The 22,929-nt window shown below is 39.4% G+C and overlaps 1 protein-coding gene across 2 annotated transcripts in view; it reads right to left on the minus strand.

Moving 5' to 3' along the window:
* slc6a9 (solute carrier family 6 member 9) overlaps positions 1-18,154 on the minus strand; it is a 98,396-nt gene extending 80,242 nt beyond the window's left edge. The window contains exons 1-2 of one of the 2 annotated variants that reach the window (XM_020710949.3): positions 18,018-18,154; positions 1,869-2,116 (exon numbers count right to left, since the gene is read on the minus strand). In XM_020710949.3, the coding sequence (XP_020566608.1) occupies positions 1,869-1,898 (30 nt within the window). In that variant the 5' untranslated portion in view covers positions 1,899-2,116; positions 18,018-18,154. Of the gene's footprint in view, positions 1-1,868; positions 2,117-17,338; positions 17,477-18,017 lie in introns of those variants that run through there. The other variant, XM_011486570.4, reaches the window with a different exon arrangement.
* Positions 18,155-22,929: the final 4,775 nt, after the last annotated feature.

Here is a 22,929-nt window from a genome sequence, read left to right on the forward strand (position 1 = left end):
GAGAGCAAGTATTTACACGCTTGTCAGAATCAAACAAAGAAAACATGAATATTTCAAGCATCAGTAGCTCCAACTGGTGCTTGGTTCGGGGATATTTTAGAATGTCCGTCATTATTTCTTCGCGGCAGTGTAGACGCTACTTGGCGTCTATCTTCTTCGCTGGTATGTGTGCTCAGCAAGGCAGTTTTGTGTTTGAGCGCCCCCAAGTTGTGTTTTACTGTAACTTCAGAAGCTCCAGACACGTGAGCAAAAGCGCCATTCTCATTGGTCGAGTAGATTTCGACGCGACGCGTCGAAAAAAAAAAACGAACCCGAGGCGTTTTTTTTTTTTGACGCTTTAACGCGTGGCGTTTTTTCGCGTCGGTGTGCACACTCTCGTTGGTGCCCTTTGTTTAGTCACGAGGCGTTAAACGTCGGCGAAAATCGCCGGCGAAATTCGTCCCGGTGTGAACAGGCCTTTACACCGGGTTTGGCGGAAATGTTCCAAAGCAACACAAAAGATGAAGAATTGAACAGATTGTGTGATTTAAAGTGATATTAAGAGCGTTAAGAGTGTTCTTTATGCTATGGTTATCTTAATAATTGTTAATCTCATACTGGATCAGAATCACGATTATTGTCATATGCACATTTTACACTGACTTACAAAATTCCAGTAAAACCTGAAAAAGATCAGAAATACAACAGAAATACACACATACAGTTCAAAGGTGACTGAGGTGCAGCCATGTTAGGCGCAACCTTGATTCCTCTGATGTTTCATGTAGCTAAATATGGTTACGGTATTGAAGCGTTTATTATTTAGTTTATTATTGGTATATATTCCATTATTACGATTTTCATTTCAAGAGGATTTCTTCTTCCCGTACTTTGTTAAATAAATTTATCCAAAAATTGCAACTTGTATATGAAAACGTTTTTTTTTTTCTTCAATGGCTGCCGCAACTTAACAACTTATTCTGCGGCACGACTTGCAGTCCAAAAAAAACGATACAAAAGAGCCCCATTTGGTGAAAAGATGTAATCACAATAGTTTTTTATTTTTTTTACCAACATGGACTATCTCTGAATATAAGCAATTATTCAGCCATCCTTGTTTATTCAAAAGACTGACTGACAGCCCGCAATGGGGCTAAATCTTCACAACAAAACAAACTTTCAAAAAAACCAAAGACGTAGAGGCCAATCTCCATCATCCAGCGGGAAGGAAAGCTGATAACAGACACCCCTGCCCCCCTATTTGAGTTAAAACGGTCTGCAAGTTAACGAGAAGCCTCATCATGAAACGACAATGAGGAAAAAATAAAATGTCACATCGGAGGGAATCCAGGCTTCAAACCATCCCGAATGTCAGAGGATAGATGGAGCTCCAGGTTTGTGTTTAATACCGTCTTAAGACAGATGAAGGAGTTAGGCGGAAGGAAAGAAGAAGGGACCCAGCTGTCAATGACACTAAAAGTTTATTTAAATGCCAGGCCTGACACCGATATATTTACATTTTGGTACTTGGGAGGATAAAAACATGAAAGAATGTGTTTACAGAGTAAGCCAAAGACCAAATTCGTGAGGCATTGTCTTGGGAAATTGAGTTTAATGTTGACGGGTCACCTGTACTACCATAGGGAACTTTCTTTTATTCTAAAAGGAAAACAACTACGATATTTAGAAACTGTTTGTGAATAGCAAATGCAAAAGTTCAAAATGTACAGATACAGGTATGTGAACCACAACCTTTGAAATGGGTAAGAGGGGAGGCAGAGAGTTGCTCAAGAGGCGGTCCTGCAGCTGCATCCCACCACTGTGACACAGCTGAGATGTGGCTGCATCCCGGGCTTTAGAAAAGTGTCAGTGCGTGGGCTTAAACTTACCAGGATCCCAGCAAACTGCTTCTCTTCCATGCTTCAGGACCTTGGCGGCAAAGATCCTCCGGGTCTCTGCTGCTCTCTCTTGCCTGGGATGGACCCTCGCGGTCAGAACTTTTTCCGAGGCGCGCTTCAAAGTTTCTTCACGCTGTCACTTCGGGCTCTCCGTCTCGGTTTCCCTCCTTCTGCAAGTGTAGCTGGAGTGGCGTTGCTGCTTTGTGTTAATTCTGCCCTAATCCAGAAACTTTTCTATGCTGTGAAAGGAACACGTGACAGACGGAGGGGGGTCAAAGGAGGAGAGGAGGGAGGGTTGAGGAGGGAAGAAAGGCAACACTTTTTAGTTTCTGCTCCCCTTGGCTAAGTCCAAACCAGCTCATCAGTCTTTGTACATAACCTGCTTTTGGGTCAAAATTGTGGCAAAAGTAATGACGCCATCCATCGGCCTTCAGCACTTTGAGCGTTAAGTCAAAAAGTAAAGATGGCACATCGGAGAGCGGGTAAGGCCGGACATAAAGAATTTCAAAAACACGCAGTAACACATTTGCATATTGTAGCAAAGCAGCTGCTATAACAAAGTGCCCTTTTGTGTTCAGAGATTAACTGTTAGGGAAACCTTTAGACTGCACACTGACTACTGCTGTACGGAGGCCAAACTGGGAAAAGCACACTCAGCCCAGATTTACACACGCTTAGTGACTTGAAATAACTTGGAAGTGACAGAATTCAAAACACACAAAAAATTCAATCCACAATAAAAACTTCACATTGTTGGAAAAAGATGGATGGGTAAAATTGTGATTAAAAATTGGTTATACTTTTACAAATAATTTAAAAACTTTTGATCACAGGCTAGGAGTTGATGTGAAAAAGTTGCGTTGGATTATGTTAAATTGACGAAAAGTAAACATTTTTCAATTGTTTTTGGGGCCTCTTCACAGTGTAGTTAAGACACGGTATCAAACGTATCCAGCTGTGTTAATCCGGCGAGTCTGTACGCATGAGCCAAAAACCCATTTAACTGCCTCGTTAAACCTTCATTAAACATTTTGTTTCTAACGGCAAGAGGATTTTCTTTTTGCCAAAAAGCTGCCATTTACAAAAAAGTAGACAATTAATTTACATTTGTAAGTTCCCAACTGAAAAGCGTAAAAGGGATTTGACTTTTTTAACAGTTTTTAAATGAAGATTTGCATCTTGGAATTAAAAAAAAAATGGAGCTCTGCTTGACTAGCCCTTGTGCTATCCTATGGGGTCCAGATGACCCGATCCTTACATTGACGTGTTATTCCTACCATGACAAAGGTGGATAAAGGTGAAAAGGATTTCATGTAATCCATGGACACCAGTGAAGATCACAAATCATTGAATAAAAAGGTTTAGTGCACTGCTTAGTGGGTCTAGATGACCCAACTCCCAATGGTAAAGCGCCTAGGATAGCACAAGGGCTAGACTGCAGCACTTAAGGATTGCCTGACAACTGCATCATATACAAGGTCCATATCGTCATCTTGTGACACAAGCCTCAAAACTGGGAGGTTTGGGCGTTTCCACTACACTCAATGCTGCATTTGTGCCAATCACAACCAATAATGGGAGACAAGTCAAAGTTTGGGTGCAGCCGGTGGTTTGAACACCTGCCTGCAAGCACAGTCGCCATTTCATCCAAAAATACAGGCCAAAACATAACACATACGTTAGCATTGAGTAGCATATCATTGTTTAGATGAGCTGATAGATGCATTCTAAGGCCTCTTTAAGAGAATGACTGCAATTATTTATGTGTTAAGTAGCATCAGTTTGCACATGCTGTTCAATGTGGAAGACATAGACACGAAACAACTTTGTTGAATGGGCAGAAACTTATCTTCTGTAGTTTTCGGACTATAAGTCCCTCTGCACTATAGGTTGCAGTAGCAAAAACTGAATAATGAAGAAGGAAAAAAATCAAATAAAAGGCGCACTAGAGTATAAGTCACACTTTTGGGAGAATTTTATTTAACATAATACACAAACAAGGATCGACTTTGAATATTGTTGACAAATAATGAACAGAAAAACAACAACAACAAAAAATAATGGACTATGCACACTACACTACCGTACCACATTTAGCCTCATGAAACACTGGAGGAATTTAGTATATAAGTGTAATATATGAATAATTATTACCATAACCATAGAATAAAGAACATGCAAACAAGTCAACTTAACTTTGTATATCTCTTCAAATAACCAAATCCATCCAACTTTTTATAGTCTGTGTCACTTTGGAACAATTCTGCCAAGTCTGGCGTTTCCTCTGCATTGCTGTCAGTAGCAAATACTAATACACACATGTACTGTGTTCTCTATTGGTTGTAGCTATTACGTTTTTTAAAATCTTATAAACTATGGAAAAACAGTGACTTCTACTTCAAAAAAATGTTTTGCTATTTTTGCCAGAATCACCCATGTGGCACCCTATCAACGCATGCCATATTTTGCTGATTGAACACACATGATCTACTTGCTGTTTCTGTCACTGCAGCTAAACATTTTATTGAGATGTTTAAAGGTCCATAGAACTGTAGACAACCTCACTTACGGTGGCTGGAATGGTTGAACTGATGATAAATAAAAAAGACGGGTTTGAGGGGTGACCAATGAGTCTAGAACAACCTACAGACTGATAAAGCTACTTGGATGAGTGGTAAAATGTTCTCAGGTGCCATGACTCAACTTCAAGACAACCTCCGAAGACATTAAAAGGTGAACTGCGAGGTCAAGCAGCATCACGGTCACACCATATGGTCGCAATTTGAGCCAAAGTGGTGGATGACCAACCAGAAAACCACTGTTGATTTCACATAAATAAATAAATAAATAAAAAAAACACTGTAGAATTTTCCACAAAATGTATTGAAAAAACCAAGAGGTTTCTGAGAAAAATGTCCTATGGACAGAAGAGACAACCTGCAGCTTTTTGACAAGACATATCAGTTCTGTGTTTAGAGAACTAAAAATAAAGTACACCAAGAAAAGAAGCCTGTCCTGACTGTGAATCATGGATGAGGCTCAGTTCTGTTCCAAAGATGCACAAGGGGCTGTGAAAATATGAGCAGTAGAAATGTGGAAATAACACGAATTCTATAAAATTCTTAGGTGAAATGTGCTGCCTGGTGTCAAAGAGTTTGATCACAGTTGTAGTTATAAAACAAGACCTAAAACAAAAAAGCAAAATCCCCCAAGAATGGCTAAAAGTTTAACATTGAAAAATTCCAAAGTAGCCAATACCTACGTCTGTAGCCGTTTATTTTTTCATGTGGAAAACAAGTATGTATGTAAATTATCTGAGAAAATATTTATCACACAACTCCCCTTATAGTTCATGTGTGTTACAAATCTTGGACCGACTATTTGTGCATCTGCATCATCAAAGCATCCGTCCCCAGGTGTTGTTTTAGAGACAGAAAACACATCAAAAGTCTTCTTCTTTATTAAATAATTAAAGTCTTGTCAGATATGAAGTTAATATCTTCAGATGACATGTTATTTTTAACCTGATCATTTAAATTATAAATAATGTTCAGTAAATAAGGCAATAAGGCAAATGTTCACCTTTCGGCATATCCCTTCAGAGGTTGCCACAGCAAATCAGCTTTCACTGAGTCGCACATCTAGCTTGGTACAGATTTTAACGCCGGATGCCCTTCCTGACACATTCCTGTATTTTATGAAAGCTGGGGACCGGCTTTTGGCCTCAAAGTAGTGCAGTAGCACTAAGAGCCATGGCCAAAGACCCAGGAAAACAAATCCTGGTTTCCCCTGCACCAGTCCAACACCCAGCCAACAGAGCCATCGAACCGCTTTGATGCTACGCTTTATAATACTTAAGGAAATACACTGCACACAGCAAGTAAAACAATCATCACCAAGTGACAAAAATCCTTCGCCAACGCACATTCAATAGCCTTGCGTTTTGAACGTAGAGCGTGGAAGCCCAAAACGTGCCCATAAGTGGGTTTACATAGACTTTTTATTGGAAAAAAACTTCAGTTTTTGAGCCCGGTGTAAACATAGCATAATCGTCTTTAAAAAAATGAAGACTTGGACTTTTGATAAGGCTTGTGTCATCATCAGCTGGGATGCACCATGTACAGTAAGACAAATATAGCAACTCTTCAAAATGTCCATCTTAATCTGGTAGCATCTCTGACCCAGTAAACAAGAATAAATACTCTCCTGCGTGTCCTAAAAGCACTCTGTTATTAGAAGACAAAAGTAGCCAAATATAACCACCATTCAGTGTTACTGGTATAAAACCGAAAGCATGCAAACAGGAGCCCACAGGGACATAAGAAGTGCCCCGGGGTCTCTATCATGAACAAACAGCTGCACTCTGCTGAAAAGATGATGAGAGACAAAAATGAGGCTTAAAATGTTGAATCTTACCATCTACTGTGTGATGAAGAAAGCGAAACAAAGAAAAGAGTGACTTGAACAGGAGGGAGCTAGCTCGGGCCCTGAGACACACAGTGGGGGTCTGTGATGAAACCTCACAGCACTGGCACCATTTAACGAGTTGCTTGACTAATGTATGGATGCAAGGGAGCTGTCCCAAGCCCATTGGACAACCCTGGGAGGAGTGACAGCAGGAAGTTGTATCAAATTCACTTAGATGTGACAACTTTTTCTGCATTCAGGGCCCCAGTTAAGTAACTTTTACTCTGGCTCAGTTCTTGCTAATTAAGGAAATGTATAAAAAAAAACAGCAATAATTGATACAATTTTGGAAAAAAAATCTGGAGAAATGGAAAAAAAATACTTAAAAAGTTTAATTAAAAACTGAACAACAGCAGGCTTGGACAAGGAATTTAGGATAGACCAAATGACAACCATCTCCATGCAGAAGCATCCCAAGCTCGTGGTTGCGCATCTCTACATGTGGGTTTCTACAAAGAAATGTGTGTGCAGTGGTCGACACCTACAAGTGGAGCCTTACACGACAACATCAAACCATTTAAACTACATAAATTACAATTACTGAACAATCTCATCACATACGGACAGATAGATTAAAAAATTTTTATGTAACAAAAGTAAACCTTAATGATACTTTGAATTCTCCTCAGTTGAATCAATTAATGAATTACCCTTGTCATTCCAACAAGTACAAGCAACGACATTGCAAAATTCCCTATATAAGGATGTGTGAGGTCTCACTTTAAAAAGTACTGGTTCTGTTATGGCCCTGTTTAAAGAGTTGTACTACTTTTCTTAGGTATTTTCTGGTTTGTAAAATTATGCAAATTAAATCAGTTTAGAATTTTTAAACCAAACTTGCACGCTTGTAACAAAAAACATTATGGTTTGTTGCTTTTAATAATACCCATTTTTGTTTGTGTAAAGAGATTTTTTACACTAGCAAACCATAAACACCATAAACAAGTTTTTTTTTCTAAGAGTGCATGTAAAATAAATGTACCCATGAAAGAACCGTTTCAATACTGAAACCTTTACCATAGGTCATTAACTGCAAATATATAAAAAGGGACTGTTTGATTTGTGTGCCCTGCCACAGCATCTTATTGAAAATAGAGTAATGACAAGACACAGATGCAACTCTTCATCAGACATACAACTGGAATACAAGCCTCAAGCCTTAGACAACAGCTCTGCACTTCTATTGTAGGAACCCTTGTCTGACGCGATGCACTGTCCTGTATATTTGCAACAAAACAGCATCTGTTCTTGTCGTGCTTACAATGCATTGTATTGTTAAGCTGAAAAGCAGCTGTCTGAGGTCAATACGAGGAAGGGTGATTGACGCGTCAGTTTTGCTGTGACAGACAGATTTGGAGCCAACTACAAGGAAAAAAATGTTATCAAAGCACCAGATGCAAAATAAATTATTTTAAGTATTCAGCATCAGTTTGAACATCTGAGAAAAAAGCCACATAAGATAAGTAGGAAAACATGATATTAAATGTTTGAGTGAACCAACGATTTCTTTTTGAGTGACATGAAAGTACGTGATGACTCCTGAAGGAGGAAAGAAGTGAAGAAAAACCCATTGACTGTGTGAAAGAACTGGACTGAGTGACCTTCGCCTTCCAAACAGAAAGTACCCGCTAGCTCCAAGAAGCCAAAATCACATAGACTTCTATTGAGAAACAGCTATTGCTCAGTCATTCTATTGCTCAAAATAGCCAGTCTTGCTCTGCTATTTGTTTTTAATATGTTCTTTCTAATGCTATTATGTTTTTTATATATCTTTGCTTTATTCCAAATATATTCATGTTATAATCTGGCCATTTAAATGCCTCAGTAAGAGTATGTGGTGCTTGCTGACCCCCAACATAGAACATTCGAAACTTTTAATTGACAGATTTAGTGGTATGGGAAGAGGACTTCTAACAAGCTTAATCCTGACTGGTGAGACTGGTTACCTTAGAAATGTTGACTCAAACCGACTCGGACCAATCATCGTCATACCGCTAAAAAACAGCGACTAAGTTGACTTGATTTGGTTGCGCCTGTAAGTAAACCAGTTTCTATGGGCAATGTCACACTTGCTCAGTCCAGTTCTCTTATACAGCCAATGAGAAAAACAGAAGATGTGGTTAAAAAAAAAAAACAAGGAAAATAATATTATAATTACAAACAAAAAATAACTAAGCAAGTCTTCATTTTTATCCTCCAGTGAAACAAAGACCAAGACACAACATCCTAGACCAACCAATCAGTCACCAATACATTATAACCTAAAACTTGGTTGATGCATCACTGTACAATTTTAAAAATGCCCAAAATTTCCCAACCTGTTCACAATTTCACAAACGAAATTACAAATAAAGGCTTCTGTATTTCTCTTGATAACTCATGTAGTTTGAGGTAGGATGAGCACATATACTGCTTGCTCCACTAAACTCAAAAAACGCCCTAAAAATAGCAGATCAGGCAGGACTAATTGAAGTTAGTTTTGTTGACTCCATTGGCCAACCCAACTGTCAATCAAAAATGTTTGCCCCTGATAAAGTTACAGAGGGTTGACCCATAACAGTGCTGCAAGTTTTTGGTTCACCGAACCCTTGGAGGGTCTTACACTGAAGCGGCTGCATCTTAAAGGGTGTCTTGGAGTAAAAAGAAATGCCACATTAAGGGACATCATGAAAAAGGAACTTAAAATTGTTGTGCATGTGGTAAGTGTATTGTGAAAGATTCATAGGGCTAATGGAAGTTTCAGGTGTCCCCTATGCCACACTCTACTGACCGTGTACAAATGCCGCATGCACAGAGTGTGCAGGTGAGACTTAAGTTTGTGTAGGATACCCGTACGATGCCCACACAAATGACGCTCTGAATGTCTACTTTCCTCATTTCTAACAGTCAAGCTGCGCGAAAGTGGCATGCAGGGGCGCTTACCTATCACTTGATTAGCACTAACGTGTGCAGTGCGCAGCATTTGCGGGGTTAAAAAAAGGAATAAACCATAAGACACACCTGCGTCTCACCTACTTCGCCCCTACTTCTCCTTACATGCAGCACGACCGTAGAAAACATGTTCATGAACATTTTCACTCTACACTCTAGGTTAATATTTCCTGTGGACCCTTCTGAGCCCCTTTCAGGTTTGCCCATTTTTCACCATAAGACAGCCCGGATCGACCTGTATGGGCAATTGGGACATAGACCTTGAGTGTTAAAAAAAAAAAAAACAAATTTTAAATTACATTTTAACTTGAAACATTTTTAGCAAGTTCATCCACTGCAAGACATTAATCTAAACACTCTATAAGCCATGACTGGATAAAATATTGTTACAAATATCATCATGGTATAAACTGTAAAAGGTTTAGCAAAAAAATGCTACGTTTAGAAAGCCCAGAGAGATGCTTTACTGAAAACCATCACGTCTGCCACTTCATTTAGTTTCTCCAGGTCAGAGACTCTAAAGCTGTTTTTCACCAAGTAGCTTCTAAATTCATAAAACATGCGACGTAAAGCTTCCAGTAGTTTCAGATCATACCAATTTTATGAGGTAGTTTCCTCCTAATCTCCCTTACGAGAATTATTAGAGTTGCATTTCCAGTCCAACTTGTTTTTGTTTTGATCTTTACCGCAAGACATGTTCGTTCCATCTTCCTCAACAAGATTTAAACTTGAGATGGGACGATCATACATCCGAACTCTAAACAGCGGTTAACCAGGTCCCGGCGCTGTCATTGTTTAAAATGTACCATTTTAAGTTTTTTTTTCTATTTATATTGTTTTACTCTCTGTTCATGACAACTATAGGGTTATGACTTCATTTCTTTTAAGTCAGTTGTTCTTTCCCAGTCGTTTTTTGTTTTGTTTTTGTCCTATACCTAATTGCCATTTTGGGAACACCGTTGAGTTGGGACAAGGCAACTTGTGGTTGTCCCACTTCAGGCTTCATATTTGCCATGAATTTGCCTTAATTTCAATATGTCGTATGTCAAGGAGTCTGTACCTTCACCAGGGAAGTTTCACATGTCCCAGTAATGGGTGGACCAAGGGCCAAGTTTTCAGTATAATTTTATTATTTTTTGAAAACTTTTTTGCCCTTAAATTCTTAATTTTTCAGTGATTGACAAGCACGTTTTTAGGATCTTCCTGTTTTTCTTTTTCATTTTGTTACAAATACCACAATGGAAAATAAAAGAAAATCAATAAATTATCATGTGTTGTCATGTTTTTGTACTTTTTGTTGGGTAAAAATTACCCGGCAAAAGGGACGGTGTAACTTTTTATAGCGAAAGTGTTATAGGGTTAACATAATTGGGCCATATCACTGATTGTGTGGGAGAAAACACCTTTCTGAATTAATTTTAATTCTAATTTAAAGCCAAATACCTATTTTTTTTAATTAGGACTATCAGATAATAAAAAAGATATTAGTTACACTACATCCAACATGAACGCACTTCTGCAACACTTAGCCGTATTTATTTAGGTTGTTGAAAACCAGAATCCAAGCTCATAAAAGTGGAATTCTTTGCTGCCTCTTAGTGGCAGCAGAGCAAACTTTACAAGGAACTTTCCTAATAGAACATCCTTCTAGTCACCTTATCTCATCATGAGGTAAAATAATCTTCATGCAAAAGACAGCACCACTATCACAGGACTGATGTGCAGCGACAGGAAACCAACACATTTGCCTATCAAGTACAGACAACCACATTTGCGCGGGACTATTTTTCTTTCTTCCCGCCCGCACCCGCCGAATTTCTGACCAATCCCGCCCGCTCCTGCAACGAATGCGTTACGCTCCCGCCCGCACCCGCAATATGAATGTCCACTCCCGCCCACACCCGCAATATGTATGTCCACTCCCGCCCACACCCGCAAAACTCTGAGAATTTATTCCCGCACAATAATAGAGATGCAGTGATTTTGTGTCTTCTCCCGTCCCGCAGGGAAAAAAAAAACACATTTGTATTGACATTATTAAAGAGATTCATGGCCCTCCTCCAGCCTCATCTTTTCATGTATTCCTCTTTTGTGTAATGTGCAACTTAATTATTAAATCTATTTTCACTAATCCTGTTGTTCACTGAAGGTCACACGTTCCCAGATGTTGTTGCCATAGGGAAAGTGGGTGCTCCTCGGCTCAGGGAGGTTCTGATAGAGTGAGGTTCTGATGGTTTTGGAGGAGGTTCTGCCTTCGGTTTGGATTTACGGAGAGTTTGAAGGTCAGCCTGCAGCTTTGCTCTGAGACGGTGATAGAGAAGAAAACTCTTCTTCGTGTTTGCTCTTTACACCTTTTTTCCTTTCTCTCCATTCAGCAGCAGCTCACTGACGCGTAGGCTTGATGACTTTTGACCTGTGACAGCTCAGAGGGATGGGATTCTGCTTCTTGCTGTAAAATGTGACAGTCTTTAAAAATGATCCTCCCGTGTGTGTGCGTGTGTCCACGCGCAGACAGACGGCCTGAAGCGCGCTGAACCAGCTGGTAAAGATGCAGGTCAAAGTCATTTGAATTTATAGGGGAAAAAAAACATTGTAATGGTTCAACAGAGCTGAAAAAACTATGAATTCATTTTTTCCTGACGGAAAATTACTTTTTTTTTTGCCTCAGCCTTTTCCAGTTTTTGCTGTTTTGCGCCTCAGTGGGGCATCAGCACACAGACCTGAACACCATGCGCGTCTTACGATGAACCTCATTTGAGGTTCTTCTCTGCTTCATCCATTGACATCATGTCCCTGCCAGGAAACCTGCTCCTTCCTTGTCCCGCGCAGTGTTGCCAGATAGATTCACAGCTCTTTCATCCTTCTGATGCGCCAGAGCGCCCCGACTATCGTGTCAACCTATGATGACCGTATTTTGCGCTCTCTGTGTAGAACTTACTGAGGAGAGCGGGGAAAACAGCTCTCAGCTGCAGAGGATGTGAACAGGTAAACAGGTAGAGAGGAAAAGCAGGTAGAGAGGCGGGGGAGGGGCTTTGACTTCAAACTCTGTTAGAGATGGAAACACGGGCGTCAGATTTAGACGTAGCTTTCACTGCGGGGGTTGAAGCAGAGACTTTCTCTGGGAAGATTTTATGAACTCAAACATGGAAACATGATTACCAAGTAGAACTCTTCAAAATAATAAACCTGACAATCCACATTCTCCGTGTCTACCATGCATTGAAATACACAGACACCACTCCATGTAGCAAACAGACAATTACTTTAGCTGGTAGCTCCTCCCACACTCGGCCGCAGTATCAAGCTTTAAAGAACACAATTTCTAAGAGGCGGGGCAGGGCTATGCACACGCCCAACAACAGGTTAGATGACAGAGCCCATTAGGGCATCTCTACCTGGTGCATTCACGGAGCTTCAGTACATAAGACTGCAACAGCCGCACAGCCTAACGTGGTCCGCTATTATATATTCATGAGAAAACCGCCCAATCTGGCAACACTGATCCCGCTGTTTTGGGTTTTTTTTGCCGCCCGTTCCCAATTCAAACGCTCCCGCGAGATTTGCGTTGGGTCCCGCAGGACCCAATCCCAATGCAGCCCTCTAATCTGGAGTCTATGCCAGATATACAACAAAAGGCATGGTCACATATTGGCACAACAATACACTACAGGAAAAGCCGTAATCTTTTAAACTTTGGTTTTAACATTTACTTTTTGAAGCCTGGACTGTTCGTCTTTACTGAGCTGATATCACAATATCAGAACATTCCAGGAGAGCAGACGTGTCTGGAACAACAGTCCACAAAAACAACATGGAAATACCCCAGAGTCATTTTGTGAAAACTGTCTGATTCGTGCCATGAGAAAATTCCAGTGAGAGTGGTGATCACCACTTCCTCAAAATATTTGTTTGTTGTTTGTCTTTTGGCTTTTCCCATCAGGGGTCGCCACAGCGAACGAGTCGCATGGTAAACTTGGCAATGTTTTACGCCGGATGCCCTTCCTGACGCAACCCTCTCAAAGCAACCGGGCTTGGGACCGGCACAGAAGTAGAGAAGGGAACAGGGAGCAGCCCGGAGTCGAACCCTTGTTTCACGGACGGAAGGTGCCGCAAACCAGCACGAGCTAAACCGGCTCCTTACTTCCTCAAAATATTTGTCTCAATTCCATATCCTTAATTCAATTTTTTAGACCTCTAAATTGTAATTCTGGTCATCTTTCATAGAATCACTGTATAGGTGTACCTAGTAAAACTACTGTACATACTTTTTGCTGGAAAAAGTGGACGAGATGGCATCTACCCAACAGAAACGGAAGCAGTTGTCGTTTCAACATTTTCATTGGATCCAAGTTAAGTGCAAAATCATGCAAGGACTGTTGCTCCCTCTTAATCACACAAATGAATTAAAAAATAAATCTAGATTTTGTCATTAAAAAAAAAAAAAAACTTATTTCACATGGTTGTAGGGCTGCACGATATGAGCAAAACTTGCGATATGCGATATTAGTGATCAATATTGCGATAACGATGTAATTTGCGGTATATGAACAAATAGCAAAACAATCAAAAACATCATTACTATTTCATTGCAACGATTTAAAAAAATTATACTCCAAATGACTCTCGTTGACGTAGGAGGCAAAAATCTAACATAAAAGGGCTCATCTGATTGGTCAACATCGGAAAGGGTCCATCCAATTGGTCAAATGCAAAAATGGATTTATTTGATTCGTTAAATGCTTCAAGCTGCCATAGGATTGTTTTAGCACATTTAAGGTAACCATTTATTGCGATTTTTGCTGATTTTTGCGATATGGATATTGCACTGCTTGATATTGCGATAACGATAAATTTGCGGTATATTGTGCAGGCCTACATGGTTGTAAAAATCGGTCTTCAAAAAACCTGTTTAAACCGTTTTAAAAGAGTCAATGAAGATATTGGCCAAATGCTAGAATTCAAATCTGCTATGAGCTCCCAAGGGTCTCTGGTTCTTGTTTGTTCATATTTTTGTGGTCATTTGGTCCAAATTATATCATTTAAATCATCAAAACTTTGACATATATGGATGGATCAAATAAATCACCAGTAGTTCCCTGTTTGAATTAATTGGATATATCATGTAAAAAAAAATGCATGCTCCTATTTTCCTTCTGAAAAATTTGTTAAAAACAATGAATGAGTGTAGACCATAGTAGACACTATCATTTCTGATAAAACTTCTTTATATGAGTTTGAGTTGACTATACATCATCTTAACCCTTGAACACATTCGCTATAAAAATTTACAGCATCACTTTTGCCGGGTAATTTTTACCCGATACTATTTACCCAACAAAAAGTACTTGTCATAAAAAAATAAATCAAAAAATGACAACACGTGATAAATTAGAGTGGTTTTCTTTTTATGTTCAACTGTGGTATTAGTAACAAAATGAAAAAGAAAAACATAGGAAGTTCTCAGAAACATACGGTACTCTAAAATTACTGAAAAATTAGGAATTTGAGAACAAAAAATTCCTAAAAAAAATTAAAATGATACTAGAAACTTGGTCTTTGGTCCACCCATTCCTGGGACATGTGAAAGTTCCCTGGTGAAGGCACAGACTCCTTGGCAAGTAATTTTGCTCGGGTGAAAAGTCCCCCGGCGATAGTGCAAAAGGGTTAAAAAAGCGTGTTTTACGTGTTTTGGTCATGTTCTTGTAGCATTTTTCTCATCATGGAGGACATATATAAAGAAAACTGTTTCTCAGTTTTTCTTTGTTCAAATTGCGGTGAATCAGGAGCAGACGAAAACATGCAGCTTGAAAAAGTTTGTAGTTTTCAAGTACAAACTACAATCGGCAGGCCCCAAGCTCCCTGCTCTGCTTTATTCCGATAAATCCACTTGCAGACAAATAGATCCATTAATGTCTTCATTTTCTTCGTCTGAGCTGAGATCTAGCTGAAAACTACATGGCTGGATGGCTCCGATATTACTCGCCACTTCTGTTGTACCGCTAATCTTAGCTCAGGGTTGTGAGGAACTGTAAGCTAGCGTGAAGGTGTGTCAACAAAGGGTTGATGGGATTTATGAAAAGTCCCGCCCACAACTCAGAGGTGAATTTTTAATGAACTACTGATGCCCTGAAGAAACTATGTTCTAGGTAATGATACAGGTTTTTGATTTTGCCTATAAATGGCAAAATCATAATTAAAAAGACAACTGGAAAGGCTTTTAAAACAGATCAAAAGATAATTGGATTCTTTGTGTCCCTTCTTTGATGTGTTGTATGTTTTTCATAATCCTAAAAATCAACTTCAATATCTATTGATCTACTTTGATCTGATATGAGGTGCTTAAAAGTACTGGTGCAATTTTAGCCCTTTCCAAAGAGATGACTGCCATGTAAACCGGTGTTTTACATGATGCGTAACCTGATTTATGCTGCTTGTGGAAGGCTGTTTTTTTTACAGGAAGTCGTGTTTACAAGAAGTATTGGTCGCAGGGTTGGCTTCTTCAAGAAGCAGATTTGCTACCGACATCACCCAGCCGGTCTGTCGCTGCTTTTAACACAGGTGTGCGGTCTGAAATATTTATCAATAGTAATATGAGGTCAAAATAATTATTATCTGTCCAATCATTTAACTGTGTGTTTTGGTTTGTTTCTGTGCAGATAGCTTCTCCCCGATGCCCCGCCCCCTTCCTGTGCTTGTCAGTGGAGCGGTCGCAACTTCCTGCACTTCAGATAATTTACTTCAGAATTTAAAAGGCTGTCTGGGTCCTTGTGTTGGTACGTTTTGCATGTTACCATCATGCCAGAAGAGAAACCGAAGACTTTTATATTTTTGCTGGTTGTTTTGTTTTTAAGAGTTCTGTCCCAGAATATTGATGATTTTTTTTTTTTAATAAATGATTGACTCTGCAGTTGTGCCCATGGACGTTCTGTTTTCTCCTGATTGGTAGAGTCAACAGTCACAGATCTTTGTTTATCACCTGAGAAATTCTTATATAGTTAATGGGGGAATCCAAAATCCATATTTTCTGTTCCCAATTTTGACGCAAAGCTGTACAAAATGTTCCTCTAAAGACCACGAAAAAGGCTGATCACTGAAGGGAGAATTTTCCAGATGACTCCCGTGTTAAAAACTCTTATTTGCAGATGATGTCAAATACTTTTTAGATAGAAACTCCGCCTCAAAGACTTGACACGTGACAATAATGACTTGTGAGGAATGTTCATTAGCTCTTTTTTGTTGTCTAAGCCTTAAGACATGACGTCATTTAGAAAATATCTGTAGACTGCTTTTCTGTTTCTCCTCACCTCAGGTTGCAGAGCAAGTTATAACAACATTCTCGTATTTAATCGTATGCATCGGACGTTTGAGACACAGTCACGTGTATTCAGTCAATGGAAGAAAAGAAAAAAGAACAGCCCAAACTCAACATGAAGTAATATTTCCACACACAAATCAAAGTAACAAGATATTTCTACTGTAGGGAATGAAGATAACTTAATGGCTACACAAGTTTATATTAACCAAATGTAAATGCTGATTTAAAAGATTCATCTTTACAATATTTACTTATTCTACTACTCATTCTTGTGGTTCTCAAATGTATTAAAACATTTTCTAATTATAGAAATGATCTATTCTAGGTCATTTTAGCCACAAACAAGGTTTCTTCCTTTAACTGTCTTTGGTTTTTATAACAGGAAGTTTAAAAAAAAAAGTGAAACAGCCACATGAGAAAAATGTTTAAGTTTCTTTATGACTGTTCTTCGTCTACTAAAAAAATGCCACACTTGTTTTATTTATTTATTTTACACACAGCCATTAGAAAAAGCACGTTTTTATCATTTTTTCCCACAATGCACCGCTTTTTTTTCTTAACTGGCAGGTGAAACAGCCTTCTCTCCTCCAACACAGACCTCCTGTATCCTCCATACATAACAGACTGCTCCTTTAAGAGGATTTACAAACCGTCATCAGTCCGCTATAAGAACTAAAATAAATCATTTTTAAAAAGAAGAAGAAAAAAAGAAGCGTGGACTTTTTTGTCCCTTGCCAGGGAGGCCTACCGTAGAAGTGAGCTCGCCGTCTTCTCTCCGCCGTCTGATCGAGTTAAAGTTCAAATTTACGGCCAATGTAGTTAAAAGTTGCATCACCTTCGGTCCCGCACACACACTCGCATTATTATAAGCACAGGCTTCCTCCTTAAGCCACGCCCCTCTCCTGCTCAAAACAGAGGTGGGGGAAGCAGCATGTGGGCTCTATCAGTCAGCCCTATACCTGTTGGTGGTTTCAGCAGTTTCTTTTAATGCAGCAGCCCACGTTGCTAATAAATAAAAACGGTTGTGTTTTTTTTCTTTCATAAACTTTATAAAAACTTTAAAAGGATTATTTTCTCGCATCAGTTTACAAATCCATGTAAAGGGGAGAGGGGGGCTTTGATCGCGGTCCTCTTTTGTTATGAGAGCACGCGCCGCAGCCTGCGTGGTGATGATTGACTGCCTTTTGATTGCGGCGCTCGGTTCGAGTCCGCCGCAGGTGCCTGAGGCGAAACCGCCTGCAAAGACAGCATTCCGGGAAGAGCAATCTGAGAGGCAGGAGGGATGCGCAAACGCGGGGATCCAGACAGGTGTGGTGCGCGAGACAGTGACTGAGAGCAAATGGAAGGCGAGAGGCGCACGCGGTCGAGACAGGCGCAGTGGGATGGAGGGGAGAAGGTGGGGGTAGAATGCAGTTAATGGGCTTTACCTGTTTGTCGTGGGGAGCGCAGATAGGAGGAAGACGGCGTGGAGGAGCGTGGATTGTCATGTGCTGGGGTGGATGGAGGGAGCAGGGGAGGTGCTGCACTGACAAGTGGGAGGGGGGGTCTTTGTGTAGCAGATGAGCGGTCTTTGGTCAACTTTTCTTTGTAGACTAATTTTTACTATTACCTTTTTTATTTTATTTTTATTTTTCTTCTTTTTCACTTTATGTTTGAATGTTTAAACCAATAAACACACCCCTAAAAACGTTATTTAGAGGATTCTAGTAATTAACCCTTGTGTGGAAAGAAGGGGGTAATGTAGGCATGGTCCATTTGGGGGAGGGGGGGGGGTACAGTAAAAATCCCCCCATACTTGACGGCCCGCAACAAAAATAAAAACATAAATCCCAAACAGCCTAATAGACAGACATAAAACAAAACTAAAAACAGATAAATGCAGCCTCAACAGGGCACACACCAGTGTCCTGCTTGTGCCTATCCCGGTAACTACAGAGGGTAGTATCAGGTGGAGCGTTTGACATAAAACTTGTGAAAAAATTAACCCCTGTGCTATCCTATGACCCCACCCTTGCAATGACGTGTTATTCCTACCATGACAAAGGTGGATAAAGGTGGAAAGATTTCATGTAATCCATGGACACCAGTGAAGATCACAAATCATTGAAGAAAAAAGGTTCAGAGCACTGTCTAGTGGGTCTAGATGACCCAACTCCCAATGTTACAAGTGCCTAGGAAAGCACAAGGGTTACATGAGATAGATATATGTGGATAGATGAACTGATGATGGTTTTCTAAGCATTTTGGGGGCTTGGAAACTCTCATCACACCCAGACTTGCCCCGCTGATATCCTACCGTCACCCCACAAAAGAAATTTCCTCCTAAACATTATTTGCCAGCAATGAATTTTGGTCCGTTTTTTGAAGATAAAACGTTGTTGTTTTTTTCTTTTTCAAATAAAGGCATTTACAGTTTCTCTCCATTGGTTTGGCTCATTTATTGAAACAGAAATTACATTCTGAAAATTCTAAGATCATTTGGCAAAACAGTCTTACAGTTCAGCACAACACTATAGCTCACATGCAAAATCTAATATATATCTCCCAAAACTGTTCACTCATGCTTCAAATCTCAATTCCTTTCCCATGCTTTGGCTCATTTCTTGAAGCAGACCGGACGTTCTCAACACTCTTGGTGCTTTTGCCAAAATAATGTGGATGGTTCGGCACAACGCCATGGTGCACCTGCAAAAGCTCGTATCTCTCCCAAAACAATTCACTCGTGTCAAAATGTTGAAATTGTAACCATTATCATTCACACGCATAAAGTAACTTTCATACATCAGAGTAAAAAGAAAATGTATACAGCATAATATACTTTATAATTTAAACACAAACAAAACACAATGAAAATGATCTGCAGCCTACAGTGCTGTAAATAATGCTTGAGTTTCACAACTAACAGTTCTTCACTGGTCGCTGTCCTCACCCTCCCTCTCCTGGCCATCGTCCTCACCCTGCTGGCCGTCCACACGCTGCTGTCTGTCTGGCCACAGATTCTCGTCCACATCACGGCGTATATTCTCCCTTGCGATGCAACGAGGGAAGAAACGGCGTGCATGTCTTAACCATCCCCTACACTGATCTCCTGTAACATCCTCACACGCAGTATCCATTGCATAGAGCAGAGACTTCTGATCTTGAGCCCGATCCTCATACACTCTCCACCTCCATACAGACAAAAACTCCTCAATAAGATTGAGGAAAGGAGAGTAAGGTGGTAGGAACACTATGACCATCCTTGGATGAGTAGTGAACCAGGCCCTGATGAGCGGGCCACGGTGGAAATTCACATTGTCCCATACAATAACATACAGTGGCAGGTGAGGCCCTAAGAGATCTCTATCATTTTCAGGGATCAAATCAAAATGAAGACGGTCAAAGAAGATGAGGAGCTTCTGTGTATTGTATGGGCCAAGACTGGGGATGTGAGTGGCCACACCAATCTTAGATATGGCAGCACACATAGTTATACCTCATGCTATCCTATGGGGTCAAGATGAACATTGACGTGTTCTCCCTACCATGACAAAGGTGGATAAAGGTGGACAGGATTTCATGTAATCCATGGACACCAGTGAAGATCACAAATCATTGAAGAAAAAAGGTTCAGCGTACTGTCCTATGGGGTCTAGATGACCCCACTCCCAATGTTACAAGTGCCTAGGATAGCACAAGGGTTAAATTGCCCCCTCGCTGGCCTGAGACATCCTCCTTCGTTAGTCAAGTTCTAGTTTCACCTGACTGTCAATTGCTGTAATACATTTATCAAATGTTCCAAGGGATTCATATATCGTATTCATGGGGTTATGTTCTTGACTTATTTTGACAATTGAACAGACTATTGTGCATGTGATGACTTACACAATGAAATGATGCTGACTCATTTTGGAGCGAACAACCATTAGACTGAGAATCAACAATCAGTTTAGATCAACAAGATCTATTCACTTGGAAATTGTGCTAAATGTAGGCTACCTGTACTTAATCATTTGCAAAGAAATGCCATTCTGTTGTGAACAATTGCCAAGTGGTTTGGAGGTTTGTCCATGTTGTTTTGAGAATGTAATTTCTGTTTCAGGAAACGAGCCAAACCAATGGAGAAAAACTGTAAATGAACTACTAAAAAATAACTTGATTATGGAGCGGTGGTTTGCCTGGATCATTGACTATATATGAGAATTGGACTGGGTGACTCCTCGTACCTTGTGTTCCAAATAGAAAGTAACTGCTCGCTCCAAGAAGCCAACATTCCATAGACTTCTTTTGTGAAATAAACAGCTATTAAATCAAATATTTAAAACTAAAAGAATTAAAGACCCACTCAGAGGGAAATTTGTTTTTTACATGTTTTTGTTGCATTTTGTCCAGAATGGAGGGTACAGTTAAAAAAAATTAAGCTTAAAAATTGCATTTCTTAGTATTTTTATTTTTTTCACGACTTACCTCTATGCATGTTTTGTTCTTCTTTCTTATCCCTTGTGCTATCTTAGATGACCCCACCCTTACATTGACGTGTTCTCCCTACCATGACAAAGGTGGATAAAGGTGGAAAGATTTCATGTAATCCATGGACACCAGTGAAGATCATAAATCATTGAAGAAAAAAGGTTCAACACACTGTCTAGTGGGTCTAGATGACCCAACTCCCAATGTTAAAGTGCCTAGGATAGCACAATAATTATGCAAGCAATGGAAAAGTTTGGGAGTTTCCTTTTTTAGACTGGAAGATTTGAGATTTTCAAATACCAGATTTTATGTACTCAGAGGAAAAAGCTTCTTCAACAAAACTAAAATTGTTTGATCCTTTTTAATATATAAACAGTATGAATTAGAGCTGATATTTGTTATAAAATCTGAAGAAACCGCATAAATCTGCATTTACTGTTGAAAGTTATTGAATTTTTTTTGTTTTTTAAACATTTCAACCTTTTTTGTAATAAAAGCGCGTTCACGTGTATTTTTTTTTACCTTATTTGTATCCAACCCTTCTTAGAAGTCACTTTGTTCTTTTACATCCCCTAGAATCAATGTTTGTCACATTAATCTTTTCTAATTAGAATTCCTTTTTTTCCCTTTTTTTTTGTTTTTAGAGATTTTAGCTTTCTAATTTTGGCAATTTTCTGAAAACGTAACATCAAATGTGAGTAGGATTGTAAAAAAAAAAACACATTACATTAATTTAGACATTATTATTACAATTAAATAACTTATAGAGTAAAACATTTAGATTCTGGACATAGAACATGATTATAAAGGAAAAGGTGAAAATTTCTCTAAAAATAATGAAGCAATAGAAAGTTTAGTGCAACATTTTAGCGTGCAGCAGCACAGACAGTGTGAAAGCGTGGATTGTTGTTTCTTTAAGTTACTGCAATGCATCAATGTCTGCAGCAGGATGGTGATGCATTTGGCTGCTTAAAGGCTGATTCAGCCGGTAACTGGGGGATTTCTGGAAAGACTGTTAATACAAGTCAGAAACTTTTGCCTTTTTTAAATTTGCTTTTAGTTTTGATTTCTCATGAAATGACTATGGAGCAGTTTTTTGTTTTTTTTGTTTTACTTTTTTTCTATCTGATGAATTTGTCAGGACAGCCATACACTACACACACCTCAGAAAAGTCAACTGATTTGACCTGGTCTGTGACTACAAATAGACAATAACTATTAATCATAATAATAATAACAAAGGAAAAAATTCAACGCATTTCTAAGAACAAGGATCTGAAAGTTGAGCAACTTGTCACAATGGAAAATCCAAAGTTTGCTCGGGCTTTCATTATTCTTATCTTCTGCTGCACAACAGTGTCTTGTTGCTCAGAGGCAAAGTTAGTCCAAAAATATATATTTTTTATGAATAAATGGCTTTATGGCCACAAAAAGAATAAAATAATGTCGGTTTTTCCTTTGGAATTTTGGGTCTCTTGCTGGGTTTTGGTCAGTAAAAAACCAGCCCTAATGGATTTTAGAACGCCACAGGTTGCAGATCCTTGGTCCAAATGAACAAACAACCACAGTTTTAAACATTTCCAATGACTTTTTCTGTGACTGAACACTTTCTCCCTGCCTACAGACCATGTAAAGTCTGACTACTGACCTAACAATAATAAAAGAGAAGAAAAAAGAGGCCCAGAGAGTTAAGTAAACAAAGCGCTTACAGCTTGCTTCCTTGACAACATACTTATGCCTTTACACATAACACCGCTTCATTATTGTCACTGTGCTGAACATGTAAGGGCTCCATGTCTCAGTCAGGATTAATACACTGCTTTTGGTCATCTGGATTTTTTACTTAATAAAGCTAAATTACTGTAAATGTGAAAGGTTAATTTTGCTTAA

This window comes from Oryzias latipes, chromosome 17 (genome assembly GCF_053564925.1).
Source record: "Oryzias latipes strain Hd-rR chromosome 17, Olatipes_Hd-rR_3.1".
In the NCBI taxonomy this organism is placed as follows: Eukaryota; Metazoa; Chordata; class Actinopteri; order Beloniformes; family Adrianichthyidae; genus Oryzias; species Oryzias latipes.